Source organism: Crinia signifera, chromosome 6, assembly GCF_055691185.1.
Source record: "Crinia signifera chromosome 6, ASM5569118v1, whole genome shotgun sequence".
NCBI classification, from domain to species: Eukaryota; Metazoa; Chordata; class Amphibia; order Anura; family Myobatrachidae; genus Crinia; species Crinia signifera.
In genome coordinates this window covers 214,632,240-214,658,790 of record NC_139222.1, presented here as the reverse complement: position 1 = coordinate 214,658,790, position 26,551 = coordinate 214,632,240, and the positions used below count along the sequence as shown (strand labels likewise).

The 26,551-nt window shown below is 42.8% G+C and overlaps 1 protein-coding gene across 13 annotated transcripts in view; it reads right to left on the bottom strand.

Annotated features, from left to right (window-relative positions):
* The window catches only part of FAAP100 (FA core complex associated protein 100), a 78,664-nt gene extending 53,390 nt beyond the window's left edge, over nt 1-25,274 (bottom strand). For 3 of the 13 annotated variants that reach the window (XR_014444594.1, XR_014444593.1, XR_014444595.1), the window contains exons 1-10: nt 25,036-25,274; nt 23,559-23,643; nt 18,946-19,133; nt 18,222-18,340; nt 15,021-15,916; nt 13,762-13,918; nt 11,551-12,275; nt 8,891-9,015; nt 8,599-8,715; nt 3,987-4,076 (exon numbers count right to left, since the gene is read on the bottom strand). Coding sequence is in view for 10 of the 13 variants with exons in the window: in XM_083148793.1 (XP_083004919.1) it covers nt 3,987-4,076; nt 8,599-8,715; nt 8,891-9,015; nt 11,551-12,275; nt 13,762-13,918; nt 15,021-15,916; nt 18,222-18,340; nt 18,946-19,098 (2,382 nt within the window). In the remaining 3 variants the exon portion in view is untranslated. Of the gene's footprint in view, nt 1-3,986; nt 4,077-8,598; nt 8,716-8,890; nt 9,016-11,550; nt 12,276-13,761; nt 13,919-15,020; nt 15,917-18,221; nt 18,341-18,945; nt 19,134-23,541; nt 23,644-24,958 lie in introns of all 13 variants that reach the window. The other 10 variants (XM_083148793.1, XM_083148791.1, XM_083148792.1 and 7 more) reach the window with 10 other exon arrangements.
* Nucleotides 25,275-26,551: the final 1,277 nt, after the last annotated feature.

Below are 26,551 nucleotides of genomic sequence, written 5' to 3'. Positions count from 1 at the left end.
CATCATCATTAGAATCTCACTTATATCCCTTTCACATCGCAAAACCGAGTCAGCACTTGGTTGGACATGAAATCATCTCCATGCTCTGCCACTTCCTACGATGTGAACATGTGCCAGGTCGCATTAACCTAGCTTACCTTGTGACATTCCCAATATAAAGCTGGAAAACATCTGTTTCAGGCCTAAAGGCACGATTTTGAGGGATCATTAGATGCATTGTGTGGTTTAGGTACAATGCGCGGTCCCGCAGGTCGTGAGTTCAATCCTCAGTTGAATACTGACGGTGAGCTATCGGCACTGCTCGCCGTCATAGCTCGCCTTAAAGGCATTGAATATACTCCATGATCTGAAGATGCTGCTTATGACCAGTATGCTGGCAGTTGCAGATCTTACAATAGTTCTTATGTGAAATTACACACATTGGGGCAGATGTATGAAGCCTGGTGAAGAGATAAACTGGAGATAAAGTGGAAGGAGATAACGCAACAGCCAATCAGATCCCAACTGTCATATTTCAAACACAGCTGATTGGCTGGTGCGTTAACTCTTCAAAGTTATCTCCACTTTATCTCTTCTCCAGGCTTAATACATCTGCCCCAGTGTGTGTCTGGGAAGCTTCCGGGGAAATCAGGATCGGAGGCTGGTCATTCTGATGTATGGCCAGCTTTATTAAACCTAACCAGGTATCATCCTCAACAGCTGCTGAGAATACAAAAGAAACTTCCCTTGTGTATTATGCTGCAGAAGCGGTTCTACAGCTGGCAGCACTGGGCAAGGTTAGGATTGGGGCCAAATGAGCCAATGCTATATCCTCCTATGACAGATCCCTGCCCTTATGTTGAAGACCTTTGGGGAAAAGCCACTACCATTAGAGACACTGCTGGCCTGTACCACCACCTACCAGAAGAAGGTTGGCAATTGCATAAATACTATATAAATTTGAGATTTCACTGAATGCACAAAGGGTACAGATGCCAACAACTCAAGGGTAAGTGATCTCCACCACTAGGTAGTAAGGTAGCTGAAGGGCCATCCTTAGGTACAGCTGCAATCTTAGTACTGTCCTTGGGAGAGAGGGCGAGGGGATGTACTCCACTTTTGAGTAGTTAATACCCTTAGATTTACTAGTTTCTGTGGGTAATCTTTTGGGTTTAATTTCTATATGATTGTTTGTGTGTGTTCTGTTATTCACCTGTTACTGTCCGTTACCTTATCATCTTTCACTTCAAATAAGACCCCAAAAGGCTGGAGGGGGTATCTTCCTAATGGAGCTACCTGCACTAGACCTCATGGGCTCCTGTGCTTGATAGAACAGACTGTAAATTCCGTTTTTTAGTTATCAGCTTCAATTCTATACAGTTGGTTTTTACTCTTTTCGGTGGTAATTGATTCAGCTTCGGTCCGATACACATTCTGTCTCCAAAATACATTAGCCCCTAATTTGGCAGTTGAGGTGGGCAGTTTCAGTTGAGGCAGGCCCTTCAACATTTGGATAACAACGTAAAAGAAAACTTTGCACTGGCACTTTAAAATAAATACACCAGAAGCCTATTAATATAGGGGTACAATCTATTCTCAAACAGCTAAGCAGAAAACATAGGCGTTATCAAAAATGACACCTGATATGCCTGATTGTACATATTTCTACTTATACAGAGGTATGAAAACAAAAGTTACTAAATGTGTAACAGTTTTGTTAAGTCTCTGGTCTACATTGGAAACAATCTGACAGCCTCAGCCTTCCGACCTCAGTCTCTCCATGGTATTGCACATATGTGATTCAGGCGTTGAGTGGGCCTTATATATAAAATGTAGCCTTTCGCTTTAGTCTTCTATTTATTAACAGTTTCTTATATAGCGCACACATATTCTGCAGCGCTTTACAGAGAATATTTGAACACACATCAGTCCCTGCCCCAGTGGAGCTTACAATCTATATTCCCTACCACATGTACACGTACACACAGCCATTCTAGGGTTAATTTTTGTTGAAAGCCAATTGACCTACCAGTATATTTTTGGAATGTGGGAGGAAAGCAGAGTACCCGGAGTAAACCCACGCAAACACGGGGAGAATGTACAAACTCTGCAGTTAGGGCCATGTTGGGTATCGAACCCATGACCTCAGCACTGTGAGGCAGTAATGCTAACCATTACACCATCCGTGCTGCCCCGCGTATTCTTTACCAAGATTTTCTGAATCGGACAGTATGAACAATCCCTTACTTTCTCAAATCAATCAATCTCATGGGTAGCTGTTTAAGGGTCTCACTCAAGAATATAGACAATTTCCCAGTTTCATATGCAACAGAAAAAAAGGGAAATGGAAGCACACAGAACAAACTCTGTATCTTCCTGGTCAAGGAAATATCTTATTCCTAGATACTATAGTATATTAATTTCTGTAGATCAAAGAGGTGCAGAACAAAACTAATTCATAACAAAACAATCATTAATTCCTCATTTTTTTATTACTCACACAAGCATCACAATAAAAAAAAAAAAAAAAAAGATTCAAAATCAGTACTTTTTGTAGTACTTGAGCAATTAACACTTTGGCCAGTATTCAATGCTGCGGGTGAGCTGTGACAGCTTGCAGGGTCAGTATTCAACTGGGAAAAAGAAGACAAGCACAAGGCGAGTCGAGCAGCGCTTGTAATGATTGACAATACCAGATGATTGGAAAAGTATAACAATTTTACTCAATAAAATCCCATGAAATTACAATAGTACATAAAACAATATAACATGGTAGGGTGGGGAATTAAAAGTAAACTGGAATAAATGGTTAATTGGTAGCAACTGGGTGTATCGCTCCAAGGATTCCTCCGGTGATTCAAGCTACCATCTATTTCTCACCCCAATAAGAGGACTGAAAAAATTCAAGTGAGCGACTATACCTCCAGCGGTAATCCACTCAGCCGCAAACATCGTGAGGGCACCAGTCTTGTTACATTCAGAAAGAATCGGAACTCATCAATTGGTAACGTGCACTTACCTGTTCCCACAAGTGATCACTACTAATCATCATTTTTTCCACGCATATCCACTGAGGCGTGGCTATTGTTTTAACCATTTATTCCAGTTTACTTGTAATTCCCCACCCTACCATGTTATATTGTTTTATGTACTATTGTAATTTCATGTGATTTTATTGAGTAAAATTGTTATACTTTTCCAATCATCTGGTATTGTCAATCATTACAAGCGCTGCTCGACTCGCCTTGTGCTTGTCTTCTTTTTCCTTGTCTTCCAGTGGGGAGTGACTACCCCCACATTTGAGCAGCTGCTTTCTTGGGGACACAGTCTCTGTTAAAGCGCCTGATTATTCCTAGTGAATATTCTGTTTTCAGTATTCAACTGACCCCCTACACACGGCGATTCCCCCTAGCTCTGTTTTTGGAGCGAGGGCGACTCAGCATATGCGGCCGCTAAGACAGATAGGCTGGCAGCTAAATGCTGCGGGCTCCCTGCATTAGCCGCAAGCCTTGCTGTTTGGGGGAATCCTCGCCAGATTCCCCCAGAATGTAGAATATGGTGAGTGGCCGGTGTGGGGGTTAAACAGAGAGGATCGCTTGTTTTCGGCGATCCCCACTGTTTAACCCCCTCTCCGGCCACATTGAATACATGCCCTTGAGTGCCAAGGGAATTTGTCAAATTAGGTGTGAAAATTGCCAAGAAAACCTTTTTTATTAAACTTTTGAGTGTCAATGTTGCTGTGAGAGATCCTCAAAATATCCATTAACAATGCTAACGTCGCTCGCAGAGACTGTTCTTTTTTTATTTAAGGGTGCAATATTTCTCTACACTTTCATTAATTGACGTGGCTGTATGTACAAAGCACTTTTATTGGCAGCTACAGGAGTGGGAAGGATGCTGCAGGTGTCTCAAAAGGAGAAATGTGGCACCTCCCTTCTGTCTGCAAGTTTCTAGCTGTGTGGAGTCCATGTAAACCCGCATAATATAAATAAAGAAAATAAACTCACTTCAGGAACACTACACTGCTGCTGAATGGTCCCCAAATTCAAGTCAGCTAATGGAGAGTCATTATTTGTCTTATTTTGTTGCAGTAAGATCTAGGAAATAGAATTTGACAAGTTAGGTATCCATTAAGTAACATGTCTACTACTAAGTGATATACATCAATACATCTTACTATGCACGGCCTCACATCACATACCCCAAACAGTTTAACACAGATAACAAATCTGTTTATTACAGTATAATTAGCTCCGGTACCTTATATATGATGTCATTGGATCACCTGGGCTCCTGAGATTGGTGAACAGGTTTAGCCAATCAGTAGTCTAACAGTTACATCATCAATTGCTAAATGTTGCATATACCAGTGCTGGGGTATAACATGAAGGAAAAGATAGAGGGAAGTCTGCACTAGGTGGGGTTGAGGGATTCAAGTGGGATGAAGATAAGGATATTGGATTAAAGATATAACTGACTAATTTGAAAGAATAAATTCTGAATTTATCATTACATATAGGCTTATGGCAATAGCCTTGGCCTGATTTGCTGTAATGGTCAGTGGTGCACCCCCGAGTAGAGTATAAGTTTAACAAGGGAAACAAAAAGAAAAGAAACTCGGGTGGGGTGCACTCTTAATATCTTAATCACATAAGTTGTTCAATAAAGATTTTTTTAAAATTGTAATTTTTTATTGTGCTTTTTTTCAAACTATTTGCTGAGTGTTTTAAATAGGCAACCGAAGTTACTCATTAATTATGTCATTTAATTTATTCTGGCGATTTATTAACTCTTAGCAGGATTTTAGTCAAATTGGTATGCGTAAATGTCCATCTGCTGTAAGTATGAGGGCTGACCGTCATATATCCTTAATGCCTTTAACCAAGAGGCAGTATTAATATAGTCTCAATCAATTTTGAGATAAGGATTATAATCATTGGTCAGCGTAACTCAAAATTTCAAAACGTAGACAGATAATGACAAATACACACATCAAAAAAAAATTTTTCTAATGTTATTTACATATGTACACAGTGTTCTGCTTTTAAATTGCAAAAAACTCCCTTGGCTGTCATCTAGTACAATTTTAAGATGGCAACAAATCAAACTATGTGGCAGGCCTGCTGTCACACATTGTAACAAATTTTGTATTTTCTAACCAGAGAGGGTTAGCAGGTTAATTACCCTGGCTTGAATAGAAGTGACTGTTTTTAAAGGGCTACTGGGTTTATGTAATGCTCGATACACCTATGCCTGCAGCCTGTCTTCAATGATTCCCGCAGATCACATGTGCTTTTCACGGATATAGCACAATAGAAGGCAGAGGCACAAACAAAAGCCAAAACCAAAGTTTCTTTACATATGCTGGTTCAATACAGTACTAAATTGTTAATTTACTTGTGCCCGCAGCCTGTCTTCACTGACTCATACACACCACATATACTTTTTTTTGTAGGTGCTGTGTAGTAAAGGCAAAAGCACAAACAAAAACCAGAGCCAAAGTCACCTCACATACACTGATTCAAACTGAGCAGGCACCCCTGATATAATCAGCAGAATTAATGACATCTAAACAAAAAGCCGTTCATAAATCCAGATAGTGCATTAGTTTAAAGCTCAGATTTTTAGCTGTAATACATGCCAACAATTACAGCTTTAATTAAATTAACCTGAATGTCAGAAGCACGCACTCTCACAGAGTTTAGCAAAAGAGTATATATATGTGTGCTGGCACCCTTTGGGTGTCTCTGCGGGACCCCGTGAATCCAACAACCAGGAAAGAGGGAGAGCACAGTATATGTGGCAAACATTAGTTAGATTAACACAAATTTTTGCTATTTAGTCATTCTGATGTCCAAGGGTCAAGAGATCAGGGTTGCGTGCAAGGGAGAATCTGCAGATAACACTGAGACGTTCAATAATCAAAACAAATGAATAAATGAATAAATAAATCGAAGGACCGCTGCCTGTATCTGGAGACTAGCCGACTGATCGGCACTGCGGTTCTCCACAGGGAAGGGGTCCCTCGTTACCTATCCTGCGAGCGGGGAGGTCTCCTGGAGCCGAGAGCGGGTCCTTTGAATTTTCGTGCAGGGAGACACTCAAGCGGTCACGTGTGCACACGTGACAGAGTCTGTGACGCGCGTTTCGCCGGAGCTTGATCACACAGGCAGCGTTAGAAAATACAAAATTTGTTACAATGTGTGACAGCAGGCCTGCCACATAGTTTGATTTGTTGCCATCTTAAAATTGTACTAGATGACAGCCAAGGGAGTTTTTTGCAATTTAAAAGCAGAACACTGTGTACATATGTAAATAACATTAGAAATTTTTTTTTTTGATGTGTGTATTTGTCATTATCTGTCTACGTTTTGAAATTTTGAGTTACGCTGACCAATGATTATAATCCTTATCTCAAAATTGATTGAGACTATATTAATACTGCCTCTTGGTTAAAGGCATTAAGGATATATGACGGTCAGCCCTCATACTTACAGCAGATGGACATTTACGCATACCAATTTGACTAAAATCCTGCTAAGAGTTAATAAATCGCCAGAATAAATTAAATGACATAATTAATGAGTAACTTCGGTTGCCTATTTAAAACACTCAGCAAATAGTTTGAAAAAAAGCACAATAAAAAATTACAATTTTAAAAAAATCTTTATTGAACAACTTATGTGATTAAGATATTAAGAGTGCACCCCACCCGAGTTTCTTTTCGGTACTTATGTAGTATCTGGGCTGCCGATTTCTAAATCGGGTCGGATCGGGAGATCGCATCGCATCGCATGCGACCATGCGATTCGATGCGATGCGATGCGATGACCCGATTTTTCCATAGGAATCAATGTTAAAATGGACTGAGTCCATTTTAACATGGAATTCAATGGGAAAAATGGGTCCTTTTCATACCCCTACTATCCAAGTGGGCATGGAGTTGGATATAAACCTGTGGCGAGCGTAGCGAGCCACCGAGCCCGAAGCGTGGCGAGCGAAGCGAGCCCCGCGAGGGGACGAATACCGTCCCCTCGCGGGGCTCGCTTCGCTCGCCACGCTTCGGGCTCGGTGGCTCGCTACAGGTTTATATCCAACTCCATGCCCACTTGGATAGTAGGGGTATGAAAAGGACCCATTTTTCCATAGGAATCATTTTAACATTGATTCCTATGGAAAAATCGGGTCATCGCATCCGATATCGGATGCGATGCGATGCGATATCGCATCGCATCTGATTGTATGCCTTAACTTAAGGCATACAATCAAAAAATCGGCAGCCCAGATACTACATAAGTACCTTCTTTTCTTTTTGTTTCCCTTGTATAACATGAAGGTTCAGATTAACAATAGGACAGGTGGAGCTGCAGCGCCAGACCACCCCCCCCCCCCCCCCAACCCAATAAAAGCAGGTGCACAGAACACTGACAGCATTACAGAAAAAATTGTTTTCCTGTACAAAGCTGCCCCACCCAACTACCCATGACCACCATACATGGCCAACGCTTCATTCCCTCTAAGTTGGGTCCTGGATATTGACTATGGCAGCATAGTGGAGGTCTTCACAAGCCCTCCCTACATCACATAGGTTCTATAATATGTTCCCAGCTCTGCAGGCTTGGTGGTGGCATTCAGTGTTTTCAGTTCCGCACCGAGCACCAGTTGCAGTCTGTAAAGTGTAGATTACAAAGACGCTGGATAGAGGGGAAGAGGGTCGGACATCTTTTGTAGCGTCCCGCAGGATGTTTAATAATTGTTTGAGTGTTATTTAAAAAATGCTCTGCTGTGTGTGCACCTTTGAGGCTATACAGCCTTTATATGCACTGCTGCAGAGCACTTATGGCCCCAGCTCCTCAAATACTAATGCTGGGTACACACCAAAACGATTTTGATTGTATGCAAATCGTGCGATCCAGTTTGCATACAATCCGATCCCAATCCGATCTCATCTGTATGCAGATGAATGGATCTTATACAGATCCTACCTGCAGCAGGTAGGATCGGAATCGGATCCAACCAAATGATTTTTACCCATTCTGCATCCAATCGGTCTGAATTGGATCCAGATTGATGGGATTGTGCCCAAATCGTTTTGGGGTGTACCCAGCATAAGATTAACACAATCATCCACTTGTGAGGGGGAAAAATAGAAACAGCAGATTGTAAATTGGGGTGGAGGGAGAAGTATAATGAGAGATGCTACTGTGAATATAAGAGAAGTTTATGAAGCTTGGATTAATTCTAATACTGAATGGCTAGTAACAGTAATAACCATTAAGGTTTTTTTTGAGAGAACGAGGTACCAGCTCTTCCAAAATACCGCAGGAAGTTACTTGTAGAAATGTGTATTACTGAGGCAAACCATCCAACCTCAAATTGTAAAAAACAATGTCTCAACAATAATATATAAATGTAAGTGGAGTGTTCATCCTTTGGAGTGAGTTGCCATGTTACTTCAGACATCCACTCAAAAATTTAGAGACTCTACTATATCATGGCCTTCTAGACCCCTGTATGTACTTGTGCTGCTGACAACAGTGGCATGGATGTCTGTCAGGGGAGAAGTTTCTCTCCAGAGAAAGTAACAAAGCTAATGTCATGACTAACATGTAACATTACCTTGAAGCGGTTGATGACAGCCAGGTGTAGAGATGCTACAACATGTAAATGAGAGCTTAGTATTTGCACTTCAATGGCTGGAATATTTCCGTCTGATGAGAAGTCTGGTACAGATATCTAAACCAAGTAAAAAAATAAAAAAACTCAAACACAAAACGTTTGTTTGCAAAATAACCTTTCTATACACAGTATGCAACAACTCTTATTAAACAGCCATAAATATCATGGCCGTTAGGCCACTTTATACAGTAACTACCAATAGATCTCAATGTTCTATATGACTTTGACTAACCTCCTGAACTCGCAGACAAAACTTCCTTCCATCTGGGATTACACCCTGCACCTCTACCAGATCTTGCACCTTTGTCAACTCTGCTGACAACAGCCAATGCAAAGCAGCAGAACAGAGGGGTCTCCCTGTGAGAAACAAGATAGAAAGTTCTATGTTCATTTATAGTAGAATAGGATTACAGATAAGTAAACATAGTATAGAGCAACCACAGCAATAAAGCAATTGTCTAAACGTGTGCATAAAAATGTACATTTATGTCCACAAAACAGGTAATATAGCAGACCTCAGTATGTGTACATAAGAAAAATAATAATAATAATAATAATTTGCTTTTGTGTAACATTTAAAGCACATGCATCCATTTGATTCTTCAGATCTGCAAACATTAAATGATGCGGTGTCCACTGCAGGGTTGTTTACCCCCTAGAATGGCCGGGAGGCTCACAAAAAAATCGGGTCCCCTCCCGGCCACCTGGAAAAGTGGGCAACCCTCCCGGATACCGGTGGCACCCCCCCCGAATATCCCTGTGCGCAGCAGTAAATTACCGCGAGTCACAGCTTTCTGGGGAAGGGCTAAAGATGCAAATCACATCGTTTAGCCCCCTCCTCTCCTCGAAGACCCGCAAATTGCGGTACTTGCTGTGCTGAGGGCGGCGCATGAAGACATCTGTCTGCAGTATGCGATCCATAGGTCAACAGTCAAAAGGTCAACCATTGGTCGACAAGCAAAAACCAACTTGATCATATTTTACCATCCCAGTGGGTTTAGTAAAGACATGGCGAGACATGCAAGGGGATGTGATACACTAATACGGAGTGCATGTTGACATATGTCGATACTGATTTAAAAAAACAAAAACAGAAAACCCCAGGTCGACCATGTAGACCTTTTTCATGTGTCTACCTTCTGCCTGTCGACCAATAGTGGTCAACCTATTGACTCTTAACCTAGACACTGTCGACCAAACGATGACAGGGCTGTACTTCCACAGTGCGGCAGTTCAAAACTATCTGAATCCACTATGCCAATCAACTACCTGCATTCATCAGCTCAGCCACTCACCACTAAGCAGGCACTTGGGGTCGGCAATATTATCCTATTTGCTGAGTCAGTGATGCTCTGACGTTTTGCATACTGGAGTTTTTTTTATTTTTTTTAACAAAGAAGATTATTACACAATAATAAAGAAATGGTACATGTCATAATACCATACATACCAAAGAATCTGGAAGGCCTTGTGTTACAACAATAGAACAAGATAACAAGTCAGAAACAGATAGTGCAAGTACCGTATATACTCGAGTAGAAGTCGACCCGAATATAAACCGAGGCACCTAATTTTACAACAAAAAACTGGAAAAACTTATTGACTCAAGCGGGACCCTCACTCGAGTATAAGCCGAGGGGGGCTTTTTCAGCAAAAAATGTTCTGAAAAAGTAGGCTTATACTTGAGTATATATGGGTATATAGAGAAAAATAGTATGAACATGTGGGGGAGAGGCGTTACGGATATGGGGAAGAGTAACAACCGGGAGATCAGTCATGCAGTATTACCCTTCGGCGCAGCTGCACGGTCATCCCCCGGGTGCTCAGCGCAGCCTGGCACTCGCTGCTGTCTGGTACCTGCCGCTGAACAGTCACTCACACACTCCGCACTTCAAGTGCCAAATTGTAAATGAGCTCTTCCGGGGATCGACGCGACCGACCGATTTTCGACCCGATTTTTTCATTGAATGAAATGTAAATCGGGTCCCTGGGACCCTATTTTACATTGGATTCAATGTAAAATATTCCCAACCCCCCCAAATTTAAGGGCGTACACCCCACCCCACGATAGACGCCAACCCGAAGCGTGGCGAGCGCAGCGAGCCCGCGAGGGGCGGCGGTGCGCGTCCTCCGACCTTTTCATTTCCCTACTATCCACGTCGGCGTGGAGTTGAGAATAGAATAGTGTGGCGAGCGCAGCGAGCCACCGTGCCCGAAGCGTGGCGAGCGCAGCGAGCCCCGCGAGGGGACGCGTATACCTGTGAAGTTATACGCGTCCCCGCGCGGGGCACGCTGCGCTCGCCACGCTTCGGGCTCGGTGGCTCGCTGCGCTCGCCACACTATTCTATTCTCAACTCCACGCCGACGTGGATAGTAGGGGAATGAAAAGGTCGGAGGACGCGCACCGCTGCGCTCGCCACGCTTCGGGTTGGCGTCTATCGTGGGGTGACAACGGGGACATCTATAATGTGAAATGGGTCATATTGGCCCATTTCACATTTTTCACATTTTTTCACGATTTCAATGTTAAAAAATATTTTAACATTGAAGCCTATGGAAAAATCGGGGGCATCGCGTCGGGACCAATGTTAATGGTCCCGACCGACGCGATGCCCCTGATATTTTACCTTTCCCGACACGATTTCAATGTTAAAATATTTTTTAACATTGAAGCCTATGGAAATATCGGGGGCATCGCGTCGGGACCAATGTTAATGGTCCCGACCGACGCGATGCCCCCGATATTGTGTCCTAGCCGGCAAAATGGACCTGATTTCAAAGGAAATCGGGTCCATCTTATGGATCGTGTACCTTAACTTAAAGGTACACGATCCATAAGATTGTGGCCGTGCTAGGAAACAAGTACCGATTCTGATAATATCTGTTATTTACCTGACTGTTCATTATGCATGGCCTTAGTCAACAGGAGAGCCGACACTCGAACTATAGCCTTCAATGGCATTGCGTGATTAACACCCTGGTTACAAATAGCCTTCGGAACAGTCTCCGATTGGTCATCATTGCTTTCACCTCCACAATAGGTCTTTAAAAACACTTGAACTACATTCTCATGTAATGTCCCAGAGCAGGAGGGAAAATCAATAGTCTGTGAGCCAAAACGCAGGCACTGCAACAGGTCAATGGTGTGCTCCGTTACAGGTATGCTGACATCCTGCTTGTGTGAGTAAGACCTGGAAGAGCCTGCAGAGTCGCTACATTCTGCAACAAGTCCATTTAAACTGTAAAATAGTGTGCAAGATATTTGAATAGGGAAATCCAAACCGTCGCACCCTTTTGCATGTAAAGGGAATGTGAATTCTTTCTTCTCCTCCCGTTTCAGTGCAATTGGAAAAGAGTAAGATGTGCTGGGTTCAGTACTTGTCAGGATGCACAAGGTCCATCCCTTCTCCAAAACACATTCAGTCTTGTTTTCCACAGTGCAGTGTGCCATCAGGCAGTCTTTCTGCAGCACGCGTGTCCACGACACTCTTATTCTGCAATGTACTGGACACTCAGTCCACTGGCTGGACAACACCTCACGGGTCAGTGAGATCACTCGGTTGAGCTTAGTTAAGGAACTTTTCTTGTCATCCACTACAGATTTCAAGCGGGAGAATCTGGAGAGTGAAAAAAAATTATTACAAAAGGGTCAAATACATTTTTGAATTGTATATAGAGCATAAGCAAGGGGGGAGCAGATACCCTATATATCTCCTGTATTGGTTTATAGGTATCATTTCACACAATCAATATTTGTATGGTTATAGGAAATACACTGGTGCTATATAAAAGGATGACATGTAATCTCTGAATTTTTATTGTAATAACTATGAGCTGTGACAGGATGCTGCATAGGCAGGAATGGAGCCATGATTTAATGGTTTGGGCTACACACTGCCATTTCTACTGCCTGGCAGACTCCGTTGTGAATTAATAGAAAATGATTGAGATCCAAAGCCCAAGGTTAAGCTGCTGTATAGAGTATATTCTGATTTCTCAAGGGCTAATTTGATAGCAAAAAACACTGTGACCACATTTACATACATGCCTAATAATAATCATCATTTTTTTTCTTGCTACCTACACATTTTATTACACAAGACAAGGAAAGAGCTATTGGGAGTTTAAAACTACAGGTAATATTTAAATATGAAAGCGGAGTCCACCCAGGTGGCTTTCACCTGTGCGGTGTTCTAGATTTTTCCTTGTAAAGATATGAGACCCGGTTAGGTGGCACGAATGAAATACAGTAATTGTATAGTGATGAAAATCTGTAAGCGGTAATCATGCACAGGGTCATCTTCCAAAACTACTGTACTGAAAATGCAACAACCTCTATGAATGTGCAAAGGTGATGCCTATTTCTCATAGAAACTCAAGTTCCATAGTTTAATAGCATCTCACTACCCTATAACATGAAGAGACAAAAACAGAAGCCCCGGGTGACTAGAACAGCAGGTGTGCATTTAGCATGATTATAAAAACAAAACACAGTAGTTGGTGCACTTTCCTTTGCCTCGGTTACACCATTTAGATGTAGTCCAGTGGTTCAAACAGTTTTTCAAATCACGGCACCCTAGAGTATCAGTACGTTTTTTGTGGCAATAAGTTTTCTTATTGAGTACTTTAGAAAAAATATGAAATAAAATAAATTGTGTTTATATGTCATCCTTAGGTTCAGTTGTGTGGTGAGGGACAGGATTCGCTTCGGTTTGTCCACATATTTTATTACACAAAGCCACAATCACTGGATTTTTCTATTACATTGACCATAAATAAAATTAAATTGGTCCTAGGCCACCAACTCAAGGCACCCTTGCAAGTACTCCGCAGCACCTCAGGGTGCCACGGCACACAGTGTGAGAACCACTGAACTAGCCAGTTCTGTATCTCCATAGCAGGACACACTGGCATGAAGAGTTCAGGTAACATTGGGAATGTATAAAGTCATACTGTACAGTCATAACATGTTCTTTCATTATATCAAAAATAATAATAAAACATTACAGAAAAGAAGAAGTCTGGACTTTATAATCACACAATGTTTTATTTTTCATTGATTATATTTTGGTTTATTTTTCTGTCCAAGGTTACGGTCCCCACCTTCCTGATACTGAACCAATCCCAGACAGCAGCTCCTTTATCCGCTGTCCTGCATCTGCACAGCCTAATCTATGTAGCAGATCTCTACTTCCTCTCCGATCAGCCTTGTAAAGCATCAGACGTCCTCTGTTAGACAGAACTACTAGCTCTGCATCTTCTATAAAAACATAGATACAATAGAATTAAAATACATAATATTAATTGTTTGGTAGTTTAACTTCATGCTCTCCACTGGTAGAAGTCATACTACTACATTCATAAAGCCTGCAATATATTGTTGTACACAGAATTCTGGAGGTCTCCATAGCTGTAAGATTTCAGCCTGGTTCCTCCTCCTCCTCCTCATAATGCTGACCTTGTGCTTGGTTCCAGTAACTCGGATTCCTTTTCCCCATACCCAACTCACAATAACGCTGAGTTTTACTACATTAGTCTTACATTACCTGTGTTCTCCTGGAGCCTCTTCTCCCCACCCAAACTTTTTTTACCCATCATTAGTATATTTTAATATTTATAGGTTTTGAATCCTGTAGAGATTTTTTTTTGTTTTGACCAAATATATTGAGATGTTAAGAGTAGGTGCTTATCTATCCTACTTTTACATGTGCCTGTCCTGCCTGTCCTGCCTTATGTCTGTTCTATGGGGACCGCTCAGTGGACATGTACTGCAGCCATACTATCCGAAACTGCCTTAAAAACACATCTCCACCTGTTACAATGTTACCCAATGCACCGAGTTCTCAGTCATTACTTATTCAGTGGTGTGTGGGTAAATATGTATATGAGTGAGACACAAGCACCAAGTACATATTCTTGCAAAAGTTAATAAAAGGAAGATATTTATTTTAGCTGGGCAACCTCCTAGTACCTGGATAAGGTGGTGTCTACAAACATAATGTACCTAATTTGCTAATTATTGGATATTACTTAATTCACAGCACCCAAAGTGGCTAAAGTTGTGGGCAGCGTCAAAAGACAGGGATACTACCTTATGCTAATGCGAGAATTCATAGAGGTAATGCATAAACCCATGCCACCCATTGAATTTATGCAGGCCCCCACAATTGTCATTATTAATATCTGCACTTGCATCAGAAACATGTTAGAGGTAATACTGTATATCCATCATAATCCTTCTCCATGGATATAACTCACACTGAGTGTTCGGAATAACAAAACATTTCTAACGTCTGGCCAGATATTTAAGACAGACAAAGAGTGTGGTGTGTAATTATGAACAAAGGCTTTCATAAACCTACCGTCAGATGAGGAGGTGTTCTGCGATACTGCCACAACCATTGGAATATTGTGCCGAAAAGATGACACAGGGGAACGACTTGGAGTGGTAGAGGCCGCTACTTTAACAACACGTGGAATGGTTATGAAGAGGAGGTCAGAGGAAGTGCTGCAGTATACTCCAGACACAGTATACAAAGTACAGCACACGGGACCAGGCAGATGGTATTCCTTAAAATCACAAACTATGCCTTCTGCTATAGCACCGGCTGTCACTGGTACTATAAGGCCTTTCTCACCAATAAACAGTAGACAGTCACAGGATACAGTTTGAGAACTTGTTATTGGTTGCTCAGCACTAAGGTCACACGGTTCCGTCCTTGTGGCCCCAATAGAAAGCACAGGTTGCTCTAGGTGGTAAAGAAGCTTCAACAAGCTTTGGGGTGAGCTGTTAGTTTTGGATGTTTGCATGTAAGAAGAACCAGTACTTTTTATTGGAAAGCAAATCACCCGACCATCTGGGAAGCCGCAAAGAATCATGGGGGTTTCCAGCATAGCGAGATCAACGCCAAACAGACGGGTAAACAAAGCGGCATCCAATGCAAACTTACATGGAACATCACCCATTGTGTTTTCTTTCCACAGAGAAACACAACACAGGACAGGCTGTAAATCACTCATTTCCTTTTCAAACTTCACCTCTCTACATGGGGATGTGCTAGGGTCTTCATAACAGAGGGATTTCCTGTGAAAAAGCTTGACCGTCCATTTGTCCAGCTGCAGTAATACAATGACCAGAAAGTCATAGGCCACTGTAAAGGAACAGATAGAGGAATCCAACAAATATCCAAAATTGGACTCTATGTGGTATACGGTCATATCTCCTTTGGTGATGACCGTGTTTACTTCTGCCAGCAACCTTAATAGAAAAGGAACACATCAGTCATTTTACATTCTCCGCATACTATGAGGTTTCATATTCTGCATCACAAAAACACAATGGTGTGTTGTGCTCTTCATCTGTGTTAGGCTTCAGTAGATATGTTATGAGGCTGCATAACTGGGAACTAGCCTGTCTAGAGGTGCCCACACACAGTGTGATTCTCGTATTGTCTCTAGTTAAAAATCGCACTATGTTTATTTTACCTTGCGATACGATGTGCGCTCCCTGTACTCCATATCGTAAGGCAAAATAGTATGTGCAGGGAGGTATTTCTGTACTATGTCAGATAGGGGGGAATTTACTAAGATGTGTATTCTACTTCACATGTGATGTTGCAATGGGCAGCCAATCAGAATCTACTTCTTATTTATTTAGCACCCTCTAGAAGATAGTAGACCGGATCTGATTGGTTGACCATAGCAACATCACATGTGAAGTAGAATACACATCTTAGTAAATTTCCCCCATAGTGTCTAGTTCAAATCACACCCTGTGTAGGGAATCGCATGTACTTTACACATTTATATTGCATATTGTAGTCTAGTCCAAATAGCAAGGTGTATAAAGTTCAAATGGTATAGCATAGCTCAAATCGCACCTAGAACACATCTCACCATAAGCTTTACAAAGGAAAACAATACATGAAGCACACATTAGAAAGGGAAGGATATGATGCACATACATCCAGAATATAAATCTAAATCTATACAATGTTTATTCTTGTTGGAAGTAGAAGGTAAACTACATTGTCTTATCTTTCCTTTAATGTTTATGCAGAGAATTAATAATTAGTTTTGTCTTCCTGATGACAAGATGGCCTGACACTTTGGTCTAGTTTAAAAGTAAACCAAAATACTGCAAATATCCCCCCAAAAAAACTTTATAGCAGGGCAAACAGAGTCAGATTCTTCACAGCACTATAAACTAAGAACAAGGTCAACATTCAGTGATCAGAATAAAGCAGTTTACTAAATAACAAAGTACATTTCTTTATGAGAAAAAAAATTTAATCTGCACATACACTGCAAAATTCGGTCATTAAACCCAGTTAATGAACAAATACAATGTGAACAATCCTGTTTTACACTCGAAGCATCACATTTCGCAGATGCAGTCATTCAGGTGTGACCCACAATCACAAAGCACAGTTTGTCAGTGTTTCCCACCCTTATTTGAGCTATACAATGACCTTACTCTGGTCCATTCGCATGGGGCTGATATTTTCCCTTTGCACATTTCTGGGCATGTGCTAGCACTGGGTGCATGCGTACACGGCAAGCAAACTGTTCGCTGGGTGCACACACCCATCCTTGCGAATGGAAGGTGGGGAGGGGCGGGAAGGCCCATTACCATATACCATCGGATGATGTGGAACGTGCACGCAGATCTAAGGTTACTCAAAGCAACCTTAGATCTGCATGCACATTCTGAGGGAAGGGAGGGCCAGCTGATATCTGGTGATGTCCTCTGCTCGCCCCATCGGCCCATTAGCAGCCCAGCGTTCTCATTGGAACGCCCATGAAATGCTAGATGCGATTTAAACTAAAACGCGAGAATCAGACCGTGTGTGGGCACCTTAAGTTCAGGGGGATATCCTCACACCCGGACGGAGATCATCGAGAACCTAATTGGCAGTTTTAGCTCATCAAATTTAAAAAATAAGCAGCCATTATTTTGCAAGACCTCATATATTAATGTTCAGCCAATTAAATTGAAAATGACCAGACGTGCAGATACCACCTAAGCATGTACCGAGGCTTATGATGGTAGTATGAATACGTATGAATGAGTATGATATGTAAAATATAACCCAAACTGACATTTAAATCTGCTCCCTCATTGCATCATCTCAGTAGGGTGACCAACTCATCCCTTTAATCCGGGACACATATTAATTACACAGGTTCTGTGGCAGTTTAAAACCAGGTGAAATGGAGTCTTGAGGTGTGGCAGTTTAAAACCAGGTGAAAGCCAGCCACAGAACCTGTGTAATTAATATGTGTCCCGGATTAAAGGGATGAGTTGGTCACCCTACATCTCAGTGACCTTCACGTCACAACAATTATCAGCTGTCCAGAATTTGTAGATAAATGTTGTTTGTAAGATGTTCTGACATTTAAGGAAAAGGCAAAATAGTGCAGTTACCCCACTTCCACAACACAAATGATTTCTTTCAGACGCAGTTCCACTTAAATCAAAGGGGTCTCAATGTCAAAGGCTGCATGAAGGCATTGAATAACATTTTGAATTGAGCTGTATGGATGTACTTAGGTCAGCTCACCTCCCTTGTTCATTACACTCCAAAAGGTATAATCCACACTGGGCACACAGGACGTACAGCTGATTTGTGCATGTAACAAGTTCCACATGAAGAATTTTGGATGGAAACAAATACGCAGCCTGAAAAAAAAATTATTTAACATATTAAAAGCATAACTGAGGATAAAAAGGGCATATTTTATTACAGTTCTGCTCGACTCCTAACTTAATATCAGATGCTTCTCAAGTGGAAGAAGCGAGACCGTGAAAGGACCCAATTCATAAGTGGACATTATTTCCATTATTTTTCCTCAATGATTGCAGATCTGCGCAATCATTAAGGTGCCTCCTGCAGTTTTAACATCATTTTGCACAGCTGCTCGGTACTAATGTACTTACTGAGCCAATCGCCAAACTCCATTATATTGTGCTGAGCAGAAATGTTTTTGAATACTGGCATAGTGAAATGAAGTGAATGGTCAGAAACTGTGTAAATGCATACATACATGGTAATTGGCTTACGTTATTTCTTGGACTATGGGTGCTAAAGGTGTTTAGCAGGATCTAAATGTGTTGAACATACAACTAGGTGCAGCTTTCAATGCAAAGTCACACAGAGTTGTAGAATTGCTGCTGTTTAGCTGGTAAAAGCCTCAGTCTGGCCATGAGGGGGCCTCACTGATATACAGCCACTATGCAGAGACATGGTTATAAACTGCTTGTAAATAAAATGTAAAACATCTCACCGTAATTTGCTTGTTCTCCATGCTGAAGACATACACAAATCTACTACCATTGCAGACATATACATGGTTGTTCCAGTATACGACCTGGGCTTTACATCTGGACAAACCACCAATGGGACAGTGAAACTGAAGCAGCTGCTCCATGTGAGACATTATTCAGCCATTACGTTTCAGGCACTCCGTGGAATCTATGGAAAGGGACAGAATTCCAGTCAGGACCTAAATTCCATATTCAGGTGGATGTACTCAGACGGGTGGGGGATCAAAGGGATGGGAGTGTCTAGGTCGACCTCAAAAGGTTAACAGGCACAAGGTCAACATAACAAAAAGGTTAACACATGACAATATTGACAAGCAGGGTTTATAAAGTTTTTTTAGTGTCATTTTGTAGATTTTGAGCAGATGGACACCAAAGGAATTCACCACTCTGCTCGCCGTGTGACGGACATGGTACCTCATTCTGCTACTGCTGCGCTCGGCACACCTAACATTCCCAATAGGAGTCTATGTGGATGGTAAAGTATGAAAAAGTTCAAAACAGAAAATAAAAAAAATAAATAAAAAAACACCTCATGTCTACCATTCCATGTGCCAACCACTGCCATGTCAACCTGTTCATCATATCAGCCATATGCATGTTGATCATATGGCAGTGGTTCCCAAACTGTGTGACAAAAATGCTGATGCTCTAGGGCGCCGTGATTTTAATACGTTTTGGAACTTCTGTCATATGGTGTTGACCTATCATCCAGATCCCATTCAGAAATCCGTTTGAAATGTGAGGAGGTGATATCTGGAAATCTGCACAAAGGGAAAATTACACAGCAACTAATTATTCCTAAAAGGTTTCCATACTGTAGGTCTAGTTTTCAACACATTAATGCAGAAGATTTGATTATTATTATCATCCTTTATTTATACGGCGCCACAAGGGTTCCGCAGCGCCAGTTACAGAGTACACATAATCAAACTGGAAAACAGTAACTTACAGATGCAGACAATACAGGACAAATACAGGGTAAATGATTATAGGAACATCAGCCAATTGCTGCAACAGAAGTATCAAGGTGACAGCAAACAGCATGCTTTGGTGCAGTCGAAGACTGCTGAAGTAAGAAAGGATATTTCCTAGCACGGCCACACCGATTTCCATCGGTGTGGAGTTGAGAATAGAATAGTGTGGTGAGCGCAGCGAGCCACCGAGCCCGAAGCGTGGCGAGCGCAGCGAGCCCCGCGAGGGGACGCGGATACCTTCACAGGTAAACGCGGCCCTACGCGGGCTTCACAGGTATCCGCGTCCCCTTCTATTGGTTGCCCATAGCAACATCCCATCTGAAATAGAACTCCCATCTTAGTAAATTTCCCCCAATGTGTGTTACATTTGTGGATACAGGGCCTAATTCAGTAAGAATCACATATGATAAGTTGCAGCAGCATATGCAATCCTTAAGCAACTCAAACGTATGAAGAAGTGCATTCCCCCCCCCCGCCTGCATTACCAATTGAAACAAATTACAATGCAATCTCAATGTAAGCTCAAAATTGCTTAACATTGAAGCCTATGGAAAAATCGCGGGCATCGCGTTGGGGGCAATGTTAATGGTTGCGACCGACGCAATGCCCGCGATTTCGCCTTTGCCGGCAAAATGGACCTGATTTCAAAGGAAAACGGGTCCATCGCGGGCATCTGGCATTAACTTTAAGGTACACGATGCCCGTGATTGTGGCCGTGCTAGGAAACAAGTACCGCCACTTTTGCTATTATTTTTAATGGGCTTATTTAGCCCATGACTTAGCCCCACTCCTCGATTCATCCCCTTACACTTGTAGTGGGAGGCACACTTATCGGTGCCTCACAAACTCTTTTAAATGCTACAAATTGCTAAAATAATATAAAGAAAATACTTCTGACACAGAATATGTGTCATAGGTATATTATTTGTATTATTTTTAAACAACATTACAGGGAAGCACTGCCTCCCCTGACTGCACCTCCCTGAACAGAACAATTTTGTAAATAAAATACATCAGTATACAAAGATACATAGGGCCGGATGTATCAAGCTTTAAAAAGTGGTAAAATTGAGAGTGATAAACAACCAGCCAATCAGCTCCAATCTTCCATGTCACAGGCTGGATTTGAAAAATGGCAGGTAGTAGCTGATTGGCTAATTGTTTATCACTCTCCATTTTATCTCTTTTGACGCTTGATAAATCTGGCCCATATTCTGCTAAAAAGAAACTTACCAGTGGGATTGTTGATTAAACAACTAACGATAAAGTTAGTGTGTAAAAGAATCTTTTGTGCAAGTCTGACACACCATGAGTACTTCACTTTGGTGCATAAAGTATTAAGGGAAAGGTTAGTTTGTACTGACAGTGCATTTACCATAGAGATTAATGATTTCAATAATATCAGTTTCCAAGCAAAAATAAAAACAGGGTGTATGGGGCATATTTACACAACCTGCCTGCGGCTAACATACTACAATTCCCATAATACTTACAACATCAAAAACTAGTAGACTGTTTGTGCAAATAGGTCTTCCTTATAGGGCCTACACACGTCGAAATTAAGGCATTTTCTAAGCGAATTTGCTTAGTTTTGCAAAGTCACTTAGAAAATGCCCCTACATCGGTGTGTGTTTGTAGGGGCTATAGCGGCAGCAGTGCACGTTGCGGTCGTTGGCCTGAGATTGATGGGCAGTGTCCATCAATCTCACTGGTCGCCAGTGTTCTCCACTGGCTCTGTCAGCTTGCTCTGCATACAGGGGGTTATTTTGGTTCACTCTTTCTGACAAATTCCTTCTTAGATGGACAAAATGGACAGAGCAATACACTGCAATATAGATCTTACTTTGAAGAAGAAAACACACCCAAATCTAATTCTCTCTGCACATTTTACATCTGCCCCACCTGCAGCACACATGGTTTTGTCCATCTAAGAAGGAATTGGTCAGAAAGAGTGAACCAAAATAACCCCCACCGTGCTGACAGCTCGCTCTGTGTGTGGGCTATCAGCTCTGTGTGCTGAGCAATAGCGGCGCAGCACTGCCTGACCTAGCATAGCTAGGTCATCCCACACACGTGTGTAGGGCCCATTACACATTGTGATAAATCAGATTTTGCTTCTCTAATTTGGACAACAATCTGTCTATGATACCCCTTTTACACCAGAGCCGCGACCCGGATTATTGCCACTCCAGTCCGGGCCGGTGCTTGGTTTAAAAAATAAATAAAAAAAAATAACCCGGTTCCTGTTACCCGGGGTCCTTCCCCAGAGTCAGGGGCCGTGTAAATGGGTACCCTGGGTCATCCGACCCAGGGACTCATTTCCTCCAATCAGGGAGCAGGGGCTGCGTACAGCCTCCGCTGCCGTCTGTGGTACTATGCAGACAGCAGCAGGGGCTGGGCAGAGGGTGAATTGATGCCTGTGTGTGGCCATCCATTCACCATCCATCCATCTCATCCATGGCATGCGACCGACGTGATTTTAACTTTAAAAATCATTTAACATTATTCTCTATGGGAAAATCGCGTTGATCGCATCGCGGGCCATTATTGGACGCGATCAACACGATTTTCTCTTTTACCGGCAATTAAACCTGTGATTGACAGAACATCGCATCCATCGCATGCCTTAAGTACCTTAAACTTAAGGCATGCGATCAACCCGACGGGCTCCGTGCTAGGAAACAAGTACCGTTATTTTAAATGCAGTAATATATACATTGCTGGAACATGCCAGCAATGTATATATTACTGGCAATACTGGTCACCAATGAATACTGGCAGCAATGTATACACACTCTCGACTGGGCTGCCACGCTCAATGCTCTTAAACCCCCCCGTGGCAACGAGCACTTCACTCCCACCCCTGGCATCGATCATGAAGGGCCCTGGGATCGATTTTGGCAAAGTCTTTGGAAACGAAAATCTTCTAGTGTGTATGGGCCTTAACCAGCAGCTTCACAGATCCAAACTGTTTACAAATATGCAGCGGCAGTCTCACATCTTTCAATAACTCTATGCCAGTTTGCATTGTGAAAGTAGATGCTGTTCCCATGTTTGTGTGTACAGAACTGCAATTTTATGCTGAGTCACTCCACCCAAAAGGGCACGCATTTTTGGACACCATTCCCATACCCTTCAACATGACCCATTGCATTTGGTACACAATGCTCTGCTCCTGGACTTCCCTGGTAATGTAGGATTGCTAGCACCTGTGTGGAACTAGGTAATTGACGAGAAGGGTGTTTCAACACAGGTGCTGGCAATCCTACATTACCAGGGAAGTCCAGGAGCAGAACATTGTGTACCGAATGCAATGGGTCATGTTGGAGGGTATGCATTCCCTTTGATCTCCCCCAAACTTTCCTTAAGTGTAAATAATTTTCTGAATGAATTCTGAGTGACACCTTGGTGCGTGCACAGTGTGATCATGAATGGATGTGCAGTCTGCCAAGGCTGTGCATACAACACTGAATCAGGCCCTTTATCTTCATTTCAGCAGACCTATGTATAACACCCCACAGAACTTAAAATACCCATATGTACATTATAAAAGTGTTACCAATAACAAACACATATACATACTGTAGCTCACCACGTACGTATTAATTATATGAGCACCACTTTGCTCCATGCACATCTTTTCTTGAGTTCTTAAGGTTTGCTTCTCATGAGAGCTCAAGATAACTGAAAGTGAAAGAAAGGAAGTGTAAAGTTGTGATAGCCAACAAGTCTACCATTAATGGGAGGAACTTACCACAAGAAACCATTGACCAACATGAATGCAACTCTCTGGAGGTGAGACCTAACTGCAGCAGGCCAATCAAATAAGGGAATACTATCTCTTGCCTTCAGAAATAAAAGTCAGCAGAAACAGACTTTTAATTCCTCCGCAAATCGCCGAAGATGTCAGCCACCCGTACCGGCAGTCATCGAGCCAACCTTGTTCCCATGGAAACACCCAGCGGTTTCATGGGGACGGCCATAAAACGCTAGATGTTTCCATGGTCCAGCGCTAGATGTCCCGTCCCCCCCCCCACATATGAATGGTCCGGCGAGTGTGTAACATGCCAAATTGGTTTGGTGCCCGGGACTGCACATGTGCAAATAAATATGCGTATGCGTAGACCCCAAACATCGGAATGGGGCTGAATTCATCCCCGTCCGATCATTAGAGAATTAGGCCCTTTACTGGAACATCAGAGGAAAAGGGCAGAAGAATATAATAGAGTGCCTAGCGCAGGGCATACTTGCCTACCTGACCCGCTCCATGCTGGAGAAAATGCTCTGTTCCTGGACTTCCCTGGTAATGTATGATTGCCAGCACCTGTGGTGAAACACCTTTACCTAGCTCCCCACAGGTGATGGCAATCATACATTACCAGGGAAGTCCAGAAACAGAGCATTTTCTCCCGCATGGAGAGGGTCAGTTAGGCAAGTATGGCGTAGGGAGGCACCACCAAGCCTGAAGCATCGCGAGTGGATGCGACGCACTTTTTCTGTGTTCATGTTGACTGTGTTGACATTCAGGACAAAAAACATGAAAAACCCATGTCAACCTTTTGACTGTCGACTTTAATTTGGTCGTCCCAATGACCCACAGCCCCTGCCTCTGCTTCCTCAGCAGGAAATTTGGGGGAAAGAATAGTTTAAGCATGAAAGTAAAGCACACTGTAATGACTGCATACACAGCACATTATAAACAATTTGATGATTGTTCTATTTTCTTTGCAAGCTATAGCTTTCTGGTTGCAGCCTACAGCGTCCATGCCACGAGCTGCAACATAACTGAGTTTGTTCTGTTGCAGCAAAATATCTTCCCTCATTCACAACTTTATATTCAATATGTTTTTGTAGCTGCATTTTAGACTTGCCCAGAGGTTCCGAAAATCAATCGATCTTAATGGCATGTTAAAGGACCATGCTTTGAGGACCGAATTTGAAAACCACTGGGCTACGCCGTATTGGACACCACAGTCTACCGCCAGGGTACAATGCATACACATTGGTAGTGTTCAGGAGCAGCATCAACCGTCCGGTTACCCCAGCTCGTTTTCCCGCGCTCCCGGACCACGTTACCATGGTAGCAGCAGCTCAGTTGTCACCCCTTCCGCTTCTTCACAATCAATTATATCACGCACCGGAATCTCATCTCCCCGCTCATTGCCTGAGTGTGCGATCGGCCAATGAGAGAGTGGCCTTTGCGGTTAACACCCATTAGGGCGGAGACACATGGTTTCCGGATTTATCGCAGACCGTGGCTTCGCCGCCCGGGCCGCTCTCCACGCACGCGCAGTAGCTGTATTCCGCCGGAGCTGCGGACGGCGGCTGCGCAGCTTTTACAGCGTTTTTGGATAGAAGATTACATAGCGCAGAGCAGCAGACTTGTGTTACGCAAATCGTCGTATTCCAGCCTGAGCGCCACGTAACGCCCAGTTGTGTTGTCCAAGACAGGAGTGAAAAGGTTCTTGCTTGGTGCATTATTTGGTCTTCATTTTTCTAATGACAACTGAATTTATTAGCTAGCTCCAAAATAGCTGCGTGCATGTGGATTCTGCCCTATATTGCCTATCCCTCTAATGAACTTTTATTATTCTTTGTTATATGGTATCGCAAGGGATCCAATTAAACTATTGAGATATTGCCAAAGTCCATTGTACTGCTGCTATTTTCTGTGGAAACCTCGGCTAGGTAAATATGAAGTACGGTGTCCCCCCAAACAATATTTTCTGTGGAAACCTCGGCTAGGTAAATATGAAGTACGGTGTCCCCCCAAATGTATAAGGAGGGGACCGCAGCAGGAATCTGTAATCCCTTTCGGAACCCTGTTCCTGTGAGCAGGAGATGATACATCCCACCATTAGATTCTGGGCAGTAATATTCCTCTCAGATCGCCTTGTAAATGCGATCATTGATAAATGGGCCCCTAACGGGCGGATTGGCTCTTGAAACCGTCCCGGGAGCAGGGGGGGGGCATTATGCGGGGCAGCGGCGGTATGCCCGGGGGTGCGGGTGGCTCACCTGCTGCTGGGAACGGGAGTTGGGAGGTGCTGCGCGCGCATGTGCAGCAGCCCTCCTGCGGCCATTTTGGAGTTGGTGCGACCGCGGCCCAGCCAGCCCATGGTGGAGCGCGGCCGGCCCACCAGGAAATGACACGGTTTCCCGGTGGGCCAATCCACCCCTGGCCCCTAAGTCCAGTAATGCTTCTGTTAAAGTCCAGTGATAGTATGCCAGTCCAATGATAAGCCCTTATTAAGATCTGATTGCATTACAAATTTGGTCTCAAAATAGACAACACCATGTGCACGGCAGGTGGGGAAGCTGTAACATGTATAGAGAGAGTAAGATTTGTGTGAGTTATTTTGTTTCTGTGCAGGGTAAATACTGGCTGTATTATTGTTACACTGCAATTTTAACACACCCCACCCAAATTTAACTCTATACATGTTACATCTGCCCCACCTGCAGTGCACATGGTTTTGCCCATTTTGAGAAGAAATGTGTACTGCGATTAGATTTGAATAAGGACCATAGTGCTGTATAGCCCAATCCAATGATAGTGCTGCATATTTCCAGTCCAGCAATACTCAGAATG